The following is a 23,696-nucleotide window of genomic DNA, read 5'->3' as shown; positions in this document are numbered from 1 at the left end:
AAGCTTTAACTACTTTTAGACATAAAGTTGTGTAACAATGTGGTCCCTGATCAGTTTCTGGTAGGTATAGATCTCAAAACTCTGAGTTCAAGGATTGGAAATGTAAGATATGTTAGCTATCTCTTTTCACTTTTGTTAGTTGACTTTTTTTCTATTTTACAGATTTTCTTCTGAACTCAGTTTTATTCTGTTGCACAATTGTAGTTGTGATTTTGTTTTTGTTTTTGTTTTTTTCTATTTTTCTTTTTCTTCAATGTTTAAAGAAACATTAGTTAGGTATACATTAAGGAGTACTGTCATGCACACTTGAAGACGTGTCTGAACATTTTTCTGATATCAAAAATTTGGAAACAAATATTCCACAATTCTATTTTTTGGTTATTGTTATATAAATTGTGACATTTATAACTTGGATTATTATACTTAATTTAAAATCATATTTAAAAAAATTCTTTACTGACACAAAATGTTTTATAAAAAAACAAGATATATATAATTGGATTATTCCAGTCTTGTTAAAAATAAGATATGTATTACATTGCACAGAAAATATCTTGGGAAGAAATATGTGAATATGTTCAATATTGGCTATCTTGGGCTGGTGGTATTTTGGGTGAATTTCTATATTTTTTACTTGTATATATATTCAAAATTATCTTCAATAAGCAAGTATTTATCTTGAATCTAAGAAAATTAGGTTTTGTTATGCTTTGTTTTATTTGTAAAGAGATAGTGAGGTTCTTAGAAAATAGTGATTTTGGCCGAAGGTTAAAAAGCCAAAATTACTTCAAGGCATATATTTTACTATTTAAGCAATACATAAACAATTCTGATTAAAAAAATTTTTTAGTATTAGCCATTTTGAGTAATACCAACTTCAAACAAATATTTCTAACATTTTTCAGAAGAGAAAAAAATTGGCTAGCTTTAGCAGAGGAGGCCGAATTGTAATTTATGTGGAATTTGTAACTCATATTTGAAGATAATAATGTTTGTTTGTATTTAAAAGAGAAACTCCCACTTCCCCTTTAAAATCTGCCAAGATCATAATTGTTTTGCTTGACTTAAGAATAAGATAATATTGGAAAAGGTCACTGTTTATATCTGTCATGGCATAAATCTGAGCATATTCAGCAATTTGATTTTGGCTAAAATAACATGCATGGTCTGCACATCTATGTGGCATGCCAAGTTGAAATAGAACATTGTGCTTTCTCGTCATCTGTGATGAACAATTTATTTTTTAGTTCTTTATTTTCAAGAGAAGAACTATATGATTTGTAATTAATATAGTATACTTTTTTGCACTCCAAGTCTTATCACTTGTTTTGTTTTAGAATGGCACAAATTCTGAAAATCAAATATCAACATTGTACAAAAGATCCATAAAATTGTGCAAAGGAGTCTTAAGGAAATAAGCTGATCTATAATATTAGGATAATACATGTGTAAACAAATACATGAGAATTATTTGATATTAAATTAGTGTATTAAAATCTATATCTATATCTATCTATATCTATATCTATGTATAATATACTTGTTTTTTTGAGACAAGGTCTCTTATTGTCACTCAGGCTGGAGTTCAGCCTGCATGGCCCACTGCAGCCTTGACCTCTCAGGTTCAAGCAGTCCTCCCACCTCAGCCTCCTGAGCAGCTGGGACCACAGGCACATGCTACCATGCCCAGCTAATTTTTTTATAGAGATGAGGTTTTGCCATATTTCCCAGACTGGTCTCAAACTCCTGGGCTCAAGTGATCTGCCCACCTCAGCCCCCCAAAGTTTTGGGACTACAGGTGTGAGCCACCACGCCTGACAAAATCAAGAATTAGGAAATTATTTCTAACTGTAGAATGAGTACATAGGCTATATACATATTAAAGTGTTATGCTAAAAGTAGTGCCAGAATACATCTAATTATAGTTATATTCATTTCCTTGTTCCAACAGCAGCTGGTTTAATTACATCAAAGAAGAAGAAATTAATTACTTAATCAGTAAGGAGAGATTCTATTGCTTTTCATGTGATTAGATGTAAGGAGACCAGTCTCTAGAAGTAGACTGAGTTCAAATCCCTATGATGTCATACTTACTTACCCAGGGGAGGTAGGTAGTAGTTGTAGCATGAATTCACTCCAAGAGATGTCCTTCAAAGACTTTGAGATAATTATTTCCTTCTAACAATAACCAAACGTAAGATAGGCAGGAGAGAATGAAATGTGGGGACTTGCATGCATTAATCTCTGTTTCTCTTGCTCTGCCAGTTTCGTTCTTTCCCACCACATAGCAGGCTGCTCCATGAGCAACTGAAACTTTGCACACGGCCCTTTACCTTTGAGGCAGCAACCTTTATGTATTTGCCAACAAAAAGAAGAGAACATCTATCTCTGAGCTCTATTTAAAAAAATCCAGTGCAATGACTGGCCAATCACAGTAACTGTGAGTGTGTATTAGTTTTTCATTGCTGTGAAACCAGTTACCACAAATTTAGTTGCTTAAAACAAAACACATGTATGATCTCAGTTTCTGGGGCTTAGGAGTTTGAATGCAGGTTAGCTGGGTTCTCTGCTCATGGTCTGTCTTACAGGCTGAAACAGAGTTGTTGGCTCGTTCTGTAGTTTCATCTGAGATTTGGAATCTTCCTCTTCCAGGCTCATTCATGTTGTTGGCAGAATTAAGTTCCTTGCAAATGTAGGAGTGAGATCCCCATTTTTTGTGATGGCTGTCAGCTGGGGCACACTCTCAGCTACTGGAGGCCATGTTCATGTGCTAACCACTTGGCCCTCTGACATCTTGGCAACTGACTTCTCCAAAGTCAGCAGAAAAACCCCTCTCTTGTTCTGCTGCAATGAAGTCTTATATAACGTAACATAATCATGGAAGCGACTATTCCATCAAATTCATTGGTCTCACCCACCCTCACAGGAAAAGAATTATATAGAGTGTGAGTACCAGAGGGTGGGAATCTTAGGTGTCATCCTAGATTTTTGCTTATCACTGGGGCTAGAGATTTGCTCTTGGACAAGTCAGAGTCATTGCCCATTCCTGTAACTTCACTGAGCTCACTTATCCTCTACTCTTCTCTTCTTTTTCTCTGACATTTCAAAGTGTAAGGATAATGGATCTTCTCCCCTGGATATAAAGCCTTTGCAATCAGGGTTTTGCTGTCTTTTCTTCCCTGTTCCTGCATCCAAGATACCTTCTTCATCAGAATTTCTCAGTGTTTGCTGAACTGAATTCATTAATTACACATGTTAAATGTGCTGATAACCTCTTTCAGAAATAAATTTCCACCTGTCCTGGCATATGCCTTAAAAAAATCTATCAGGAAAGCTATAAATGAACGAGAGCTCTGAATTACTTCACAAGCACCAACTTAGACATAAAAACTCTTTTTGTTTAGTCCCAATTTTTAACATGATATTTGAATTTTAATTTACGACAATGAATATAGAAAAGTCTGAATATTTATCTTGGATTTTGAAGTAAAGCCACTTGGTTAAATATACCATATCCACTCAAAGTAAATTAATTTGGTTTATTTGGTTGAATATCTTTTCATAAAAGATCTGTTGCAATAACTATTTTTATACTGTGCAAATGAACATGCTAGAAAAATAATACCATAAATTTTTAGGAAATTTTACATTGTAGAAAAGGCCAAGCCTAGTTATAGAACTAAAATAAATAAATAAATAAACCTTTTGACATCATGTTTAAGAAACCAAATATGGATGAATAATGCTGCTAACCCATCTTTCATTTTCTTTCTCTTATAGTTCATGCCACCAAAATAAAGCTTATGAATTTTATAGCAACAGTGGCTTTTTTTTAAATAGTGATAGAAATCTGGCTAATTTTGAAATGTATTACAGATTATGAAAGTATTATTTTTGTGACAAATTTTTGAGTAAAATGTTTTCTTTAAAGGAGGACAGTAAAAAAGACTTGCAAGAACAAGAAGTACCATGAGACCAGGAAAGACAAAAAGCTGTATCATTGCTTTTTTCCAGGTTTAAAGAAGGATGTTTCAATGCTAGTCTTCCATTCTTAAGTATGATTTCATTTTAACCTTACAAAAGGTCAGTTTTCCACACTCCAGAATGTGATGGATCTTGGCTTCTCTAAAGAGTGAAGCATCAAGAAAGAAAAATTCTTATGGATATTGCCAAGAATTCTGAAAAGGACTCTGTGTTCAAAGCAAAACCATACTTGATAATGGCAGGTTACAGTAATCTTGTAAATCATGGATGAGTTTTTTTTCAGAGTGATATGACTTATGTTAAAGTTTATATTTGCTTTTCCAAAAACATTTTAAATATTTTGCAAAGGTTTAAGTCCCAATGGCACCTAAAAACAAGGAGATGGACAGTTTTATAATATATCTTCATCAAGTATTCTAGAAACATCCATTAAGTGCCTACTTGTAAGATATTGAAGTATGTTCAACATAATAAAAATTTATTATGTTGAAGTATGTTCCTTCTATCTCCAGTTTATTGAGGGTTTTTATCATAAAGAGATGTTAAATTTTATCATCGGTTTTTCAGTATCAATTAAAATGATCTTATGGTTTTTGTCTTTCATTCTGTTGATATGATGTATCACACTGATTGGTTTGCATATTTTGTGCCATCATCCATGGGATAAATCCCTCTTGTTCATGATGAATAATCATTTTAATGTGTTGTTGAATTCAGTTTGCTAGTATTTTGTTGAGGATTTTTGCATCAGTGTTTATCAGGAATATTGACCGATCGTTTTCTTTTTTCTTTTATTTTTCATTTTTACTTTTATGTTTTTCAAGACAGAGTCTTGCTGTTTCCCAGGCTGGAGTAGTGGTGATATCTCAGCTCACTGCAACCTCTGCCTCCTGGGTTCATATAATTCTACTGCACAGCCTCCCTAGTAGCTGGGATTACAGATGCACACCACCACACCTGGCTAATTTTTGTATTTTTAGTAGAGATGGTATTTCCCCATGTTGGCCAGGCTGGTCTCAAACTCCTGACCTCGAGGGATCCATCTACCTTGGCCTCTCAAGGTGCTGGGATTACAAGCATGAGCTTCTGCACCTGGCCCAGTTTTCTTTTTCAAATACATCTTTGTCTGATTTTGGTATCAGTGTAGTACTGGCCTTGTAGAATGAATTTGGAAGAATTCCTTTCCTATGTTTTTCAGAAGAGTTTGAGTAGGATTGGTGTTAGTTCTTTAAATGTTTGGTAAAAGTTAGCAGTGAAGCTATCCATTCATGGGCTTTTCTTTGTCAAGAGACATTTTATTACAGCTTCAATGTAATTACTTGTTACTGGCCTATTCAGATTTTGGATTTCTTCATGTTTCAATCTTGGTAAATTGTATGTGTCTAAGAATTCATCAATTTTTTTCTAGGTTTTCTAATATATTAGCATGTAGTTATTCATAGTAGCCTCTAATGATCCTTTGATTTCTGTGGTATTGGTTGTAGTGTCTGCATTTTCTTCTGTTTTTTATATTTTTTAGTCTGGCTAAAGGTGTGTCAATTTCATTTATCTTTTCAAAAAACCAACTTCTCATTTTGTGGATCTTTTGTATTGTTTTCTTCATTTCATTTATTCCTGCTCTGATCTTTATTATTTATTTTCTTCTACTAACTTTTGGTTTGGTTTGCTCTTCCTTTTCTAGTTTTTTATTTTATTTTATTTTAGATGGAGTCTTGCTCTGTTACCCAGACTGGAGTCTGTGGCATGATCTCGGCTCTCTGCAACCTGTGCCTCCCAGGTTCAAGTGATTCTCCTGCCTCAGCCTCCCAAGTAGCTGCAACTACAGATGCCCACCACCACATCTGGCTATTTTTGTATAAAGGGAAGTTTATTAAGTATTAACTCACATGATCACAAGGTCCCAAAATAGGCTACATGCAAGCTGAGGAGGAAAGAGAGCCAGTCTGAGTCCCAAAACTGAAGAACTTGGAGTCTGATGTTTGAGGGTAGGAAGCATCCAGCACAGGAGAAAGACATAGCTGGGAGGCTAGGCTCGTCATCTCCTTTTCACATATTTCTGCCAGCTTTATATTCGTTAGCAGCTGATTATATTATGCCCACCAGTTTAAGGGTGGATCTTCCTTCCCCAGCCCACTGACTCAAATGTTGATCTCTTTTGACAACACCCTCACAGACACACCCAGGATTAATACTTTGTATTCTTCAATCCAATCAGATTGATAGTATTAACCATCACAACAGCTTAACACTGATTGGTTAAACACACTAACAAATAAGCAAAAAGAAGCCAGTAAAAACTCTACACCTTAATTTTGTCTCCCTGCTTTTTAACTTTTTGTTGTTTCTATTTATATCTTAATTGTATTGTCTATGTCTTGAAAAGTTATTGTAGTTACTATTTTTGATCCATTCATCTTTTTTTCTTTCTCCTTAAGACGAGTATTTACAAATCACAATTATACTGTTATAATGATCTGTGTTTTTCTGTGTACTTACTAGTGAGTTTGGTTCCTTTGGATGATTTCTTTTTCTTTTTTTTTTTTTGTTTCATTTATTTTACTTTAGGTTCTGGGGTACATGTGCAAATCATGCAGGATTGTTGCATAGGTACATACATGGCAAAGTGGTTTGCTGCTGCCATCTCTCCATCATCTATATCTAGCATTTCTCCCCATGTTATCCCTCCCCAACCTGCCCACCTTTGGATGATTTCTTATTGCTCATTAACATCCTCTTTTTTTAATATTGAAGAACTCCCTTTAGCATTTCTTATAAATGCAAACAGGTCTAGCGCTGATGAAATTCCTCAGCTTTTGTTTATCTGGGAAGGTACTTTTATTTCCCTCAGACCTGAAAGATATTTTCACTAGATATACTATCCTAGGGTAAAAGTTTTTTTCTTCAGCACTTTGAACATTTCGTGTCACTCTCTCTTGACCTGTAAGGTTTCTGCTGAAAAGTCTCCTGCTAAATATATCAGAGTTCCATTGTATGTTGTTTCTTTTCTTTTGCTGCTTTTAGGATCCTTTCTTCATCCTTTATCTTTGGGAGTTTGATTATTTGTAAGTTGAACTCCCAAAGGTCATCATTAAACTATTAAATACTTTGAGGTAGTCTTCTTTGTGTTAAATCTGCTTGGCGTGCAATAATATTCTTATACTTGAATATTTGTATCTTTAACTAGGTTTGGGAAGTTCTCTGTTATCCCTTTGAATAAATGTTTTACTCCTGTTTCTCTCTCTACATACTATTTAAGTCCAATAATTCTTATTTTACTTTAAGGCCATTTAAGTTTTAGATTTCCCTTTCCAGGATATTTTCTAGATCCAGCAGGCATGTTTAATTGTTTTTAATTCTTTTTACTTTTGTCTCCTCTGTGTATTTTCAAAAAGCCTGTCTTCAAGCTCACTAATTCTGCCTTATCAATTTCACTGGTGCAAGACTCTGATGAACTCTTCAGTATATCATTATATTTTTCAACTCAAGAATTTCTGCTTGATTCTTTATCATTATTTAAATGTCTTTGTTAAAGTTATCTGATATGATTCTGAATTCTGTCTTTGTGTTATTTTAAATTTCTTTGAGTATACTCAAAACATCTATTTTTAATTATCTGTCTGCAAGGTCACATATCTCTGTTTCTCTGGGATTGGGCCTGGTGCCTTATGTAGTTCATTTAGTGAGGTCATGTTCTTCTGCATGGTTTTAATGCTTGTGGGTGTTAGGAGAGTTAGGTGTGTATTGTAGTCTTCACAGTCTGGACTTATTTGTACCTGTCCTTCTTGGAAAGGCTTTCCAGGTATTCAAAGAGACTTGAGTGTTATGATCTAAGTTGTTGGCCATTGCAACCACATCTGGATTAGGGGTTACTGTAAGCCCTGTAACACTGTGGTTCTTAGACACTCATAGAGATACCACTTGGTGATCTTGGATAAGATCCAGAAGAATTTTCTGGATTATCAGGTGGAGACTCTTGCTCTTTTACCTTACTTTCTTCCAAATAGAACCTTTCTCTCTCTGTACTGAGCTGCCTGGAGCTGGGGGCGGGAAGACACAAGCACCCCTGTTGTCATCACAACTGGGACTACTCTGGGTAAGACCTGAAGCCAGCGTAGCACTGAGTCTTGCCCAAGGCCCTCTGTAACCACTACCTGGCCACTGCCTATGTTCTCTCAGCAGGCACAAAGCCAGCCAGGTTTGTAACCTTCTCTTAAGGGTGGTGAGTTCCCCTGGGCCCCAGACAGGTCCAGAGATACTGACTAGAAAATAGGGCCTGAAGTTGGAAAATCCCCCTGGTGGTCATTCTACTGCAGCTGAGCTGGCACTGAAACTACAAGACGAAATTGTTCTCACTCTTTCCTCACCCTTTCCTTAGGCAGAAGAATTTCTCTCCTTGTCCACTACTACCACAGGCCCATGGGAAATACTATCAGGGTTACCACCAGTGTTCACTTAAGGCCCAAGGGCTCCTCAGTCAGCTTATGGTGAATGCTGACAGGCCTAGGACTCACCATTCAGGGCAGTGGGCTCCCCTCTGGTCAGAGAAGTTTCCAGAGATGCCATCCAAAAGCCAAGCCTTAGGCCGGGTGTGGTGGCTTATGCCTGTAATTCTAGCACTTCGGGAGGCCGAGGTGGGTGGATCACGTGAAGTCAGGAGTTCGATACTAGCCTGGCCAACATAGTGAAACTCCATCTCCACCAAAAATATATAAATTAGCCATGTATTTTAGCCGGTGGTAGATGACTATAATCCCAGCTATTCAGAAGGCTGAGGCAGGAGAATTGCTTGAACTCAGGAGGCGAAGGTTGCAGTGAGTTGAGATCATGCCATTGCACCCTAGTCTAGGCAACAAGAGTGAAACTCCACCTCAAAAAAAAAAAAAAAGGCCAAGGCTTGGAATTGGAGATTCCAGTGCTCTTCTTGACTGTAGCTGAGCTGATATCTAAGCTGATTTTTCGTTCTTATGAAGGTGCTTTTTATTCAGATAGTTGTTAAATTTGGTATTCCCGTTGGGAGGATGATCAGTGGAGGCTTCTATTTGACCATTTTGCTTGGTCTCCTCTCTCAAATTAATTAATATTTTTGAATGAATAAATGACGGGAAGTTGAATATGAGAAAAGAGGTAGGTATTGTACTTACTTGTATATTTGTCACATTTCTACCAGCAATGTGGTTTTAAAGACATATCCACCCAACAGCTGGTGACGATGTGGGCTTTATTTATGTAATAAAAGATATATAATTGAGATTCCAAACAACATATTTAATAATAGAGAGTTCACATCATAGGATAGTGGTTGCCTCCATTAATTGCCTAAATGGCTTTTATCTATGCTTCTCCATCTGGCAAATAAATTATTTTCCTTAGGAATAAACATGTTGAAATATCATTAAATATATACTTTTTTTTCCTCTTGAATGTGAAAACCCATAATTATCTTAAATTTTTCACTTAATTTCTCTATACTTAATTTATTAGGGCCTAATACAAGGGTAAGACAGGAACAAATCCACATTATTTCAAAGGACATCTCTTCAGCAAGGAAAACATTTTGCAGGAAACCCTATTGATTAGCTTGCTACCTACTTTATTGACCTAATAGAGAGACTGATGTAAACAACAGTTGATGATAATGTTATGAAGGCTACATATTTAAAATAACATTGTTTACAGAGCAAATGAGAGGTAGAAGGCCATATTGAAAATATGTACCCATTATCCAATCTACTTGATGGATTTTGAATTTGATCATATTTCTCAAAGCCTAGAAGCAAATTCAGTGGTGATAAGATCATTTTGTGGTATAATTGCCTTGACATCTTCTACTCATTTTATTTCTATTTTTATTTTTTGAGACAGGATCTTACTCTGTCACCCCAGCTGGAGTGCAGTGGCATGATCATGGCTCACAATAGCTTCAACCTCCTGGGCTCAAGTGATCCTCCCCTCCCAGCCTCCCAAGTAGTTGGGACCACAGGCACACACCACCATTTTATCTTTTAAAATTACAGAGATGAGTTTGTAGAGATGGGGTTTCACCATGTTACCCGGGTTGGTCTCCAACTCCTGGGCTCAGGTGATCTGATCCACCTGTCTTGGCCTCCTAAAGTGCTGGGATTACAGGCACAAGGCACCATGCTTGGCCAATACCTTCTACTTGTAAAGGCCCAAAAGATATGCAGAATCCCCAGGAATGAAAATAAAACATACATAGTTCACATCTATAACTGTGCTTGAATTTATAATGGTCCTTGCTATCATGGAGTTCCTAATCTAGCTGAGGACATAAATGTATAAAAAGTAAATTTGTACGCTGCAATATAAACAAAGATCTACAGAGATGTAAATGTTTATGGCCCGTTACTTCATTGAGAGTACATATAAGTCAGGGTGCCAAGGAGGAGAGGAGAGAGATGAGGTTGAAAAGTGAATTTGGTAAGAGGTACATTATAGACAACAAAGATTCACAACTCCATGCATGATTGGATAGTATCATGTGTGTATTTCAGAAAGATCACACTGGCTAGCAGTGTGTAAGAGAGACTGGGAGTATCAAAAAAGGAGACATAATCCAAGTGTTAGTGTATTAGCAGTAGCTGCAGTGAACCAATGATGGTTGTCTTTCAGTTAAGTATTTATGCTCTACTAAGCACTCTTCAAGCTTAGTCTTCATCACAACAAAATTTCCAAAGAGTTGCTTACCTCATAAAGGGAGCCACAGGATCTGCACTGAGGTACAAACTCCTAAACATGACACATGTTTTCTAGACAGAGAGAGCAAGAGCACAGGTGCATGTGTGTGTGTGTGTGTGTGTGTGTGTGAGAGAGAGAGAGAGAGAGAGAGAGAGAGAGAGAGAGAGATTTCAAGTTTTCAATTAAGTCTGTGACAGTAGTAATAATGAAGAATTAATCAGCCTAAGAGGCAGTTTATAAGTGGAATCAAAGAGATTTGGAGGATAAAGTGACACTGGGTGGTGAGAAAAGGCTTTGAGAATGAAGGGGTGGCAATTTTCATTTGATTGTTTGGGTGAAGGATCCTTTCCTCAGGAAATGGGCTGGAAAAGGAAGTTACAAATTTAGGTTTGAAAATATGGTTTTAAATCACTTGTAGGGACATCCAGATGGAGATATCCATTTTGGAGCTATAAATACTTCTCTGAAGCCCTGGAAAGACATGAAATCCAAGACGGAATGACTGGAAATCTGGAATTTGGTTGAAATCACTAAAGTGAATGAAAGAGCCTACAGTTAAGGAAGGCATCATGGGTCAACTCAGTTTTTAAGCTGGCAGAGGACACAGTGACGCAGACTAAGCAAATGAAAGCACCAGGGAAGGGAGATGTCAGGGAAGCTGAGATCTCCGGGTCCAGTCAACATTGTCAAATGCTGCAGAACACACACACACACACACACACACACACACACACACACACACGTTAATAAGGAGCGGGGCATCATACAAAGACACATTTTATCTTAAGCCAAAACTAGGCTATTCACAGCCATATAGTCGACTTCTGCTTTTTATTTTGTTTTGTTTTGTTTTTAAATGAGATGCCAATGTTTCCCACTCGCGTTCTCCTTCATCGCCCTTCCCTTTCCTCCCTTCTTTCGTGCAGAATGCAATTCTCCTCCACATTTCAATGTTTGGGAACTTGCCTCTCACTCCTCTCCCTTCCCAAGGCGCCTGTCTGTCTCCATGGAAACCATTGCTTAATTAACCCAACGCAGGGAGAGGGCATCGCTGGCCCCAATGAAAGCCGCCAGAGCAGCTGCAGCGAGAGCTGGAGCAGCGAGAGAGAAGGAGGCTAAAAGGAGGCAGGCTGCGAGGTGGGCTGTAGCGCAGGCAGGAATCCTGGGCAGCTTGGGCCGCCGCACCCCAAGCAGCGCCAGCACCTCCCGGACCCGTTGCCCCTGCACGCGAAACTCACAAAGTACAGGCCCGGGCGCCTGCAGGTCGAGGGCTGGGGCCAGACGTGGGTCAGGGCGGGTTGCAGGAGCTCCGCGGCACCTGAGGCTTCTCAGCCGGGCATCCTCTGCACTTTGACTTCTTCCAGGTGTCTGCTCTTTCCTTCTTTCTCCACCAGTCTAATTATTGTTTAAACCTCCTTTGGTTTATCCTCTGCCTCCCTCTCCCCATTTCAAAAGTTGGTGCTTTTTGACTCTAAAACAGTGCGCGTTAGGGCAGGGAGTCTTTACGCACACCCAGGGCAAACGCGGTGACTCAGAATTGAATTTGAGTGGGGTTTGGACTTAAAGAGCAGGCATTCAGGAGCTTTCCACTTTCGCATTTTTATTATGGCAAACAGCCTTCAAAATTCTAGTTTAAGCTTAGGTTTAAGGAGGAAATTAGTATCACAGCCCTAGGGATAGAACACTTACCTCAGGCTGCTTGGCAAAATGGGCAAGGTTAAAGCTTTGTAGTTTTGTGGAAAAGTCTGGGTTTAATTATTAGGCATTTATTTTTAACAGGATTGCATTTTATCTGAGTCGAACACCTGCTTAATAAGAACTAAAGAGGATTCTATAGGAAGAAACTTGATTTAGAGTGAGCTTTAAGGAGCTTTGAAATTGATCCTGGGGACCTGTTTACTATTAAAATGGTATTTTCAGTTTTAAAAACATATATAAAATACAGGAGTATTCTTTTTTTCTTTGTATCTTAAGTTGAATATAAAAGTTTTTAGGTCCTTGGGTCTCCACGTTCCTATGAAATACTAGGCAAGCTTTTTAGAGGAATATATTTAAAAAAAAAATTGAGTTAAAATGAATATTGAATGTTTTTTCTATTTAAGTTTCAGTTTCATCAGCAGTATTTTGAAATATTTTTCATTATGATGGTGTAATTTTAAAATGTGAGGAATTAGTTCCAAAGCAGCAGCAGTTGCGTAGGTGTTCTAGATTTCCACTAATTGAGGTTAAATACTTTCACACAATGAGATGTAATTTTGTCTAATTGCCTGGTAATTCATTTTATTTCTAACACCTCCTTTATACTTAATTAAAGCAGTTTCTAGAAACAAGTTGTTATTTGTTGGAAAGTACCAATGTTTCCAATTTTATTTAGTGGAAAAATTATGCAGCACTCACTTATTAATGCCTTAACAGTTAATTGGATGTGGAGTCACTCGAAATTGAAAAGACGTGACATTAAAATGGTATACCTACACTCTATTTAAAGAATGTCCAATAGTTTAGTTTTGAAGTTAAAAATATACATATTCAACTGAACTGAATACACTTTACTTTCCAGATGGAGAAATTAATTATTCTACTGCTCTGGTTACAATATGTTGTTAAGGTAAGACATTTTTTAGTGCACCCTCTTTGGAATAATGAGCTAATGGGCAGGATGTGATTGCATTGAGTCTATCATTCTGGAAAATGAGGAGTATATTGAATTGAAATAATGCTAAATATCAGATACAGAAAGCAAAGTATTTTCTTTGCTAGGTGTCACTCACATATGTATTTTTATTGCTTAAAAATTGTGTCTGGGATGGTCATAGAGATAAGTCAGAATCTAGAAAAAAAGCGGTATAATAGTGCATTTCAGGGTTGTTTTTGGTAGATATAGATAGATAGATAGATAGATAGATAGATAGATAGATATCTCCTGAGAGTTGAAGTCTTTTTTGTCATTGAGGGAGCATTAAGGGTCCCTGAACCTGTGGTCTATCTTACTTTGTTTGCTAATATTTTCATTACATATAAATGAAATAAGGGTCTAAAATGACTCAGTGTCAAACATTTTGTACCCACATGTGTTTTCATTGCAAATGTGTTGTCAAGAATGTCTGCAAAATAATTCCATTTTGTAGACATTGTCACCAATGTTCACAATTGGAATTCCAGGAGGATTTGCTGTGTTTTTCCTGTGACTTTGAGTCTCTTCCCCTTCCCTGACCCCAGGGACACATGTTTCCTAGTTAGAGAGACATGGATCTTAAATTTCCATGCTCTTATTTTATTTGCTTTACATTTTCAAAGTTATAATTATAAATAGAGTAACTGACAGAGTAATTCATGTGTAGACACTGACACCACTGAAATGTTTTAAAATTATAATTTGGTGTATTTTAGGTGTCATTTTAATAAATTCATTTATAAAAGAACAATGAGGAATACATATTTACTGCTTTTTACAGTTTCTTCTCATTTCCATTTTAGATCTCAAAAAATTTTCATTATATACCGATGAATAAGCAAACAACAGAAGTTTTTATTGAGTGGGACGAATTTCCTAAAGGAGGAAATCCTGAATTTTATTTTTTAAAATATCAACTTGTTAATGATTTTGCTCAAAAAGTAAGAAATCTTTTCTTGATCTTGATAACAAGTAAGCGTAATGTAAATCTGTTGTTACCAGATGCCACATGGTAAATAGGATCCTAATAGTTATCAGGGTTTCTTATTTCATTAATATATAAAATGCTAGCATTTTATGAAATATCTTCAATAAGTAGTTGATCAAACTAATATTTAACTTTTTTATAGGAATGTCTTTTTAGACTTTATATACCAAAGGAGAGTAATTATTTAAAAAATAATGTCTTTTATATAGAAATAAACATTTCATGTATATGTTTATATTCTGTACTGAAAAACTGCTTCTTATGAAGGAGATATACAGAAGTCAAATTTTTAATTAATGTGAGTGGCATAGAGATAATGTTCAATAAACATTTTTTAAGCAGATGAATCTGATTATTTACAGAGTGTAAAAAGTATTCTCACAGACTCACAAAGGCGTCAAAAATTAATAACGGTAGAGGAAAATGAAGACTATCACATCATTTTACAGTCCATGAAATATGGACAAATTTTAAGTGAAAAGTCATTTCAAACTCGTAAGTAATATATATATTGATCAATTGTGTCAACTGTATTATCTATTATAAAAGGTAAAATTTTCATTACCAGATAATTTGAATTTTACAGTATTTAACAGGTATATAATGGTACCATAAAATTAGAATAGTATTATTTTTATATAATATAAATCTCAGAATTTAAAAGAATTATAAACAAAGTTTAAGAAATTAGTTTTCAATGTTGGTATTTTATGTGTACTAGTATGAATGGATAGGTATAGCGGAGATTTTAAGTGTTATCCAGATTATGTAAAAAATGTAATGTGGTTCTGTAATCTCATTCATTCATTCTATATAGAGTAGAAGAAACTCCCATATAGTCTAGAAAATATTTTATGGGTAGATAATATGTTTTCCCATCTTGTAATCTTGTAACTGTGTTTCATTCAATTTTATTTGAATCTGTACTAATTATTCTCCCTGACTTTTTAGGTGGAATCTCAACTAGCAATATTAAAACAATAGCAACAAGTACAAGTGTTTCTTTTAACTGGAGCATGCCCTTTTCCAAAGATATATCGGTGTCAATATCTTTTAATAATTCTTCACAAGTTATGCAAAATAATGTTATAGTTTATGAGTGGGGTAATTTAAAACCTGCATCTTTATATGCTTTCACATTTGAATTCAAACAGTTACACTTGGATTTCATAAACATATTTCAGAGACTGGATGTTCACATTGAAACAGGTATAGTTACATTTGGTTCATCATTAATTATATATTTATTATGTATTTTGTAGATAAGTTGGCAGTTGTATTTTTCTTTTTGAAAGTGATTAATCACTGCAGACTGCTTGTAAACAAAATTAGCATAGTCTCCCTTTTTTGACTGTATCTTTCTGGTATCTGACTGATTACCGAACAAGCTGGACTTAGAAGAGTAATGGTAGAAACCAACTTACCAACTTTATTTTCTTCCCAGCACTTCCTTTAAACTGTACCAAGTGGGTCTCTTTTTCTTAACTCTGACAATGGGTCATACAAATTCCATAGCATTTAGGTTACTTTAATGAATCAACAAACAGTAGGATTTTCAGGTATTAAAAGATCCATAACAATATATTGCAAACACACTGATCTTTCATCCCATTTAAAGCTTTTTTATTACTCTCTATGATCAGACCTGAGCAAAATTAGGAAAAGTTTCAGGGAAAGGTGAATGTGTTCCATTTTGTGGGTCTTCCTAGTTTCATGTCTTTTCTCCACAGGTGAGAACAGGTAGAAGGGGACAGAATCAGATAGCTGATGAGGGCAAGACACTCTTTGTGACAGTCTGGGAGTCCCATTTTTAATATCCCCTACAGGAATAATAAAAAAGGCACAATATATTGTACAAGTGAAGTATAGAAACACTCAAATAGTAAGAAAAAACACAATAAGGTAATTAAGCATCCTGTCTCCTGTGGGGGTAAAAAAAGATGAAGATCTTCAGAAGATCCTTCTCACATATTCCAACTATGTTGGGTTGAGGCACTGGTAGAGTATTATCGTGAATCGATGCACAGTATCTTCTCTGAACAGGCTGCTGTTTTCTCCAGTCTTTCTGCGGTGCATAATCTGTGGTGCATGAAAGCTAAGTAGCATTCCAGCTTTTTCTAGAAGGTAAACACTTTCAAAGTCAAGTATCAGGATATTAAAATGGGCAGGCATTGTGTCTAGTACTCCAAAATAAAAAGAAACCTGAAATATGATAAAAAGTTTGCTACCAGTACAAAAGTAAGGGAAAGGAAAGACAACGTAAAGTAAGGTTTTTCTTAGAAAAACATCTGTGTTTTTAAAAATTTTTGATGAAGTTATAATTGGACAATAATCCTGTGTAATTCTTAAAGCTATTTTAAAAACTATTAATTGGTGGTAATTCATTTGCTACTTGGTTAATAAACACAGGTTTAGTATTTTTATTGGCTTGAGAGTAGTATAGGGAAGGTGTAGACTTAATACTATGAGATTTTCATAATTAATTTGTATACATGTTAATAAATATAATTATGAAATGTTATATTACTGAATTCATCTTTAACGGGATGTTTTTCTTTTGGTAGGATCATGTTCACAAGGATGGGCAGCGTTAAAAAATAACTGTTATAGAATTAGCAAGGAAAGAAAGCCATGGAATATAGCCCAGCAACATTGTGAGTTATCCTTAAGTTCTGCACACCTTGTGGATATAAAAAATAAAGAGGAAAAAAAATTTATATTTTCATATCTCAGGTCAAACAATCAAGTAATAATATGGACTGGTCTTAATTATATGAAGGTCAGTAAATATAAAGAAATACATATATTGTGATGAATGAAACTTTATTATCTATATTCATTCATGCATTGTTTATTCATTAATTTCTCCCTTTATTAATTCCATACAGTTTCCCTTTCTATAGGTACTCCATTTTAATATATTTTATAGGCATCTTTTTTAAAACCTAATTTTGTTTTAATTTTGGTATTCCCCAGACCATATCTAGTTCATTTGAATGATCTCATCCATTTCTTCACTCAATTTACCACCCAAACCAATGATTCCTAAATTCTTTATCTAGTCGACTTTTCTTTTATGAGTCCAGGCATCTATCTAATTTTCTTCTGATTATTCCTCTGGTACTTCTTGCAGACACTGTAACATTGCCAAGACTGAACTTGTGTTCTCCCTCCAATCAAACCTGTTTCACTTCCTTTATTTTTCACCTCTGCAAATAGTACAATTATATGAACCCCCAAAACACGAAAAAGTGTTTTCCATTTTCTTCTTTTTACTCCATACATAAGACTAGTGAAGCTCAATTTACTAAAAGCAATACAGAAAGATCTGGTGATTTTATTTAACACTAGTGAAATAACACTTTGGAATGTCTCATGAAACTTCATTTGGTCAGCATATAGAAAAACCCAAGACCTAACATAATCATCTCTGTCTAGTCTGTGTTTTCTTCTTGATGATCCATTGGCTTTTATTTCCTGGAACTCAAAGATAAATCTATTCTCTATGAGATATCCTTATCTAAAGTGATCTCAGGCAGATCCTACCAATTTGATATCAACTTTCCCGTGGAGCTTTTCATAAGCTTGGGAAAACCTCTAGGAATCTTTAACTCCATTTAAAAGTTATTCTTTTGAGTTTTCTTTATCTTTTAATAGGCAATGAATAAAGTTCTAATAAAGATCCTTTGAAGTCCAATTCATCTTAGACATCTCAGACTCTCTCTCTCAATATGTCAGTCTCTTTTGTAAGTACACCCCTTAATGTGTATATAGTGTTTCCTACTGTTAGCCTAATATATCAGGAAAGTGGGGCACAGAGAGATTCAGTTGCCTATATCAACATGCATCAGATGCTACCCTTATAACCACAATATTTTGAGGTTGACATCAAAGTTACCTGCTACGTCATAATCCCCATGGTAGGTTCAGAAAATAATCAATCCTTTAAGTAAATCTGTGCTGAGTAAGTGCAAATTTGTTACTGGACTTCAAGGATAAAGAGTGTGTCTTATTCAGCATTCCATTCCTAGTTTCAAGTTGGAATTTGGTACTTAGCAAGAACCTAATGAATGAAAGATTAATAGTCTCTTTCTTCCATTTTGGGAGGCCTGCATAGGTAACGTTTATTTAGTTCTCACAACCTTATAGTTGTAAGATGCTATCAGTATTCCCATTTTATACAAGGAAAATAGATCTTAGAGAGATCCTGGGGCACATAACTTATCAATGCCCATTCCAGGCCTTGAACCTGTATCTGACCAACTCTCATGCCCTAATCATTTGAAATACTGTCTCTGATCCTATGCGTATTTTTAAACTGTAGCAATACATATGCAATAAAGCAGACTTTTATGGCATTTCTTCATTGTGCTAGGTGGAATTTGAATGTACCATTTTAAAAGCTCTTTGAAATGTCCAGAGAAAAAAGGTCTCTAATTCTCACCCATACAGCTAGGTTGGTGCTGCCTGATTTTTTTGGGGACGGTATCATAACCAAAATATAGACATAGTATCTGTTTTCATAGTGTTCATTATCTCTATAAGTACTATATTTATTTTTTAAGGAGCTGTTATGTGTTTGGTGTATTACAAACATACACTCTAAACCTATTGAAAATGATGTAAAGTAGTCATGATTATTTCCATTGCACAGATGAGAAAGTTTAGTTTCTAAGATTAGTAGTTGCCCAAGAGTAGATAATAAGTGGCAGAAATATCATTAGGATGCAGGAGAATTGGGTCAAAGCTTATACTTTTCTTTTTCACTACCCCTTTCAAGGAGGGTAGATATGTGACTATCTAGAGAGGATTTATTACTTGTGAAAATTGGGTTGGTGACATTCACCAAGGACATCCTTTAGCAGGAAGGTATCAACAACCTCTCCTGATGCATGTAATTTATTTGATGATTTCAAATGAAATAACTAACATTTAATGAATAATTTCTCTGTGCCTTATTGTGTTGAGCCTTTGAATGTACTGCCTCTTTAATCATTACAACAACCATAAGATGTAGGTTCTGTTACTATACTCATTTTACAGATGAGAAAATAGAGGCTTACTGTGAGATTTGCAATTTGCCTGAAGATATATGGCTAATGAGTGAATGAAAGTGAACTCTGTCTCTAGTTTCTTCTTCTTTTTTCTTTTTAATTTTTTTTTTGACATGAGTCTTGCTCTGCCCCCTAGGCTGAAGTGCAGTGGCTGAAGCAGAGATCACTGCAGCCTTAAACTCCTGGGCTTAAGTAATCTTTCTGTCTCAGCCTCCCAAGTAGTTGGGATTACAGGCATGAGCCACTAGCCTGGCTTCAGCTACTTTATCATGAAGGAAATCTACATAAAAATATTAAGGGGTTGATGATTTTAAAATCTTAGAAAATTTTATAACAAAGTTATGACTAATTAAAATGTTCAAATACTCATAAAATGCAGTGATTGAAGATAACGTACTTTTCCTTTTAGTTGGCTTAATTTTTTCATTTTATTACAGAAAGAAGGTCTTCTTACATGGGCAGATGGATCATCTTTTGGCCTTAAGAAAAATGAAATCTTTTCTTTTTCATTGCTAGCCAAGAATGAAACACATTGCTACATTTTACAGCAAAATCCAACTGGATCAAAGTATTTCTTTACGAGATTTTTCTGTCATGTTCCATTGCCATATATTTGTGAATATGAATGTAATTTTTATTACTTTCTTATATTCATGTATCTTTGTATTATTTAATATTTATTTCATTATGAAATTATAATTTCTAATTAAAAATCATTCTCTCTTCTATTTTTTCAGTACCTTCTCTGCAAGAAAGCTTTTTGTTTTATCTAAAGGATGTCGGAACAACAGAAGTTGTATTTAGTTGGAATAATTTGAATTTTTGGAATAATTTGAATAAGTGGGTGAAGTTGGGATATAAGATTATCATTAAATATTCTTTAGATTATACAAGAGAACAACATTTTGAAAGCATGCCCCCAAATACTACAGAAAAAACAATTACTCAACTGTTCCCTGGTCACATTTATAGATTTTTACTCTTTGCAATAAATGAATGGGAGGCAAAGACTACTTTGAGTCCAATATTCACTGTAGAAACACGTAAGTAACAAGACATCTGAAAACATAATTTTTAAAAATTTTAATACTGTCATTGGCAGATATTTTATAAGGGTCTGGTATTTTCTCATATAACTCTGAACCTACTTCTATATTTGATGATTTTAAGCTGGGTGTGATGGCTCATGCCAGTACTTCAGGAGACTGAGGCGGTGGATTGCCTGAGGTCAGGCGTTTGAGACCAACCTGCCTGACGTGGTGAAACCCTGTCTCTACTAAAAATACAAAAATTAGCCAGGGGTGGTGGTGCATGCCTGTAGACCCAGCTACTTGGGAGGCTGAACCAGGAGGCAGAGGTTGCAGTGAGCCAAGATTGCACTACTGCACTCCAGCGTGGGTGACAGAGCAAGACTCTGTCTTAAAAAAAAAATTAATTTACAATGAATCTGTTTATGTGTTGGTTTATCTGTTAAGCTACAAACCCCAGGAGGAAAGAAACTATGCCTTATTTATTTTATAGTACCAGCTAGACTAGTGGCTACCTCATAGGAGATGATCAATAAATTTTTATGGAACTGAATTTCCAATATTAATGGAATTTTTAATTTTATGGAGCTGAGACCAGGAAAGGAACAGCTATGTATCCCTGTCTTTAATAGGTTCACACTGGAGAGAATTGGTAATAAAAATAAAAGTAAATAAAACTATGCAGCAAAATAATAAACTAAATATCCAACCAGTAGTGCATTTAATAAATACTGACTTGGATTCATACAGTAGATGACAGGAGAAGACTCATGGCAAGGAGAGGCTTAGAGTCAAACTTGAAGGAATAAAAAGCATGTTGTGAGCAGAAGTGCAGAGATAAGAATTTGTGGAAGAAGACTTGTGCAGATTGACAAGAAAATTTACTTGGGTGTGAGGGTAAAATCAGTGTGGGAGGTAGATGGTGCCAGATTTGGGAATGCCAGAGGTGTCTGTCTCAGATACTTGGATTTGACCTTAGAAGCAATGGAAATCCATTGAGATGATAATTTCTAACATTTGTTTTACATTTTACAAAGCACTTTCAATGGATTCTCTCATTCAGTCCTTGCCTCAACCCTGGGAGCAGTTATTTAGAGATGAGAAAACTAAACTTCCAGAATGTTAAGTAAACTGACTAGAGTTACATGCTTTGTTAAGCAACCAAGCCACACAAGACCCCAGATCGTCTTATTGTAGCTCTTGAGCTGTTGCTCCTAGAGAAAGAATCAATAATGTGTTAGTACATATATATTGAGGAATGGGGGATGATTATAGGTTTGAGGCCATGTGCAGATATTATATTAAGAAAAGTAATCTGGAGACATTCATTAGGACAATCAATGGCACTGGATAAAATGGTTAGAGTAGGGAAACATTTCTGTAAGAGGATGAGTGCCTGTGTAGCAGTGATAATGAGAATGAAGGGTGAATAACATTAAGTCTCTGCCCTCTAATCTGACAAGGCAGAAGAGGTAATGTAATGTATGATCACTGAATACCATACATGCGGTTTTGGTGGTAAGGATAGTAATGTAATTATTGAACAACAGCACGCGTCAGACACTGTGCTGAGTGTTTTACATTCTTCATCTCATTTAATCTTCACGAAAGCTTTATGAGGTACCTACTGAGATAATTCCTATTTTACAGTCAAAGAAGTTAAGTAATTTTCTCAGGGAGTGAAACTTGAAAGTGGAAGAGCCAGGACTGAAATCCAATTTTTGTTTCCTTTCCAAGCTAGAGTATTTGGAAATACTGAAAATTGAGAGATTATTCTGCCAAATCATATCACTAATACAATGTATTTTTTGGATGTTTTTATCTCCCAGGCCCTTTGTCAGCCCAAAATTTCAGAGTTACACGTGTTACCCCAACAGAAATATTTTTACACTGGGATCCTCCAGAGCCTGTATTTTTCCATCATTACCTTGTTACTATTTCGGATGTTGAAAACAATACATCAGAAGAGGTGTTTGTTGAGAAACACAACACAGCAACAATAATTGGAGATCTCAAGCCTTTTCATCATTATCTAGTATATTTATTCAGTGTAGCAGAAAGAGGAACTTTAAGTTGCTTGGAAAAACCACTTTCAGTCATTACAGGTAAGCATGGCTGCATGTTGCCTTTTACTCAAAAAAATATAAACTGATAGTTTCTGTTTCTATTTCACTGTTATGCAATATTTCCATATAACAAACTTACACACTTACCCCAAAATCTAAAATGATAATAAAAAGAAATAGTATAAACTGCATATTTCAAAATACAATTTTGCTGATATTTTACTATGTTAATTCTTCACAAGTACAAATAAAGTTGAAAATGTTTTTGAATGTTGAATCACAATTCTAAGCATGTATTCAACATACTAAATTTATTTAGATTTACATGAATTCTTTAATTATTCCAATCTGCATTTTTTATACCAAAGTCCCAGAAGACATATTCTTTGTCATAGCATTAGGTGGAAAATAAATTTATCTTTATTTATTATAAGATAAACAAATTATCATATGAATATTAGTTCACCAAGTTCTTTTTAGTAACACTAGACCCAACGAACAGGTCTGCGTATTTTAATCAGTTGGACTTGGTTCTTTATTTTCTCGCAAAGTGTAATGTGTTGACCTCTAGGGGGCAGTCTCATCCTAGCATTTTTGACAAATGTATTTCTACCCTCCTCTGAACCTCCACAGAACAGTTTTTGAATCCTTGTCTAGAACATAATCATTAAAGTAATCGATTGTTTAATTAATAATTCTATTTATTCCCTAAAATATAAAAGTATCTTTTTAAAAGATAAAACATTTTCTTACAAAACAATGCAAAGCTAAGCACATTTTGGCAGTACATCCTTGTAAGTGCAGTGGGTGTTGTTTGTGTCTGTGTATTTGTCATGCTGTTGCAAAGTTCTTTGGAATTTCAACAGCCAAAATTAAAACACTCTAGGGCTGAGGTAGGTAGAAGGGAAAATCTTCATATGCACAGCCATAGATTAATTAACCTTCCTATACTTACTGGGAATATTTAAGATTCTTTGAAAATAATAACAATAATAGATACAATTTAATGCTTACTAAAAGCCAGCGCTTAACATACAAGTATTCAGTATTGCAAATTCTAGCAAAAATATTTTTCCAATTGGATACTAGGTAGCAGATGTTTTCTCTTCTCCAAGCTCAGACAAAGTGTCTTTCCATTGGCAAATGCTTGTTTAGTTGGGTCATTCACACTTTAGGAAGGCACTTTCATTTTTAATTGACAGTTGG

The 23,696-nt window shown here is 35.3% G+C and overlaps 1 protein-coding gene across 2 annotated transcripts in view; it reads left to right on the top strand.

The window, feature by feature from the left end:
- The window catches only part of LOC141585098 (fibronectin-like), a 43,977-nt gene that overhangs the window by 5,155 nt on the left and 15,126 nt on the right, over nt 1-23,696 (top strand). For both annotated transcript variants that reach the window (XM_074402515.1, XM_074402514.1), the window contains exons 3-10: nt 13,241-13,288; nt 14,158-14,295; nt 14,705-14,837; nt 15,294-15,551; nt 16,907-17,121; nt 19,834-20,023; nt 20,134-20,439; nt 22,254-22,529. In XM_074402515.1, coding sequence (XP_074258616.1) covers nt 13,241-13,288; nt 14,158-14,295; nt 14,705-14,837; nt 15,294-15,551; nt 16,907-17,121; nt 19,834-20,023; nt 20,134-20,439; nt 22,254-22,529 — 1,564 coding nt within the window. The remainder of the gene's footprint in view (nt 1-13,240; nt 13,289-14,157; nt 14,296-14,704; nt 14,838-15,293; nt 15,552-16,906; nt 17,122-19,833; nt 20,024-20,133; nt 20,440-22,253; nt 22,530-23,696) is intronic.

Source organism: Saimiri boliviensis, chromosome 7 (assembly GCF_048565385.1).
Source record: "Saimiri boliviensis isolate mSaiBol1 chromosome 7, mSaiBol1.pri, whole genome shotgun sequence".
Taxonomy (NCBI): Eukaryota; Metazoa; Chordata; class Mammalia; order Primates; family Cebidae; genus Saimiri; species Saimiri boliviensis.
The sequence above is the reverse complement of the archived record's forward strand: the minus strand, read 5'-3'. Positions and strand labels throughout refer to the sequence as shown.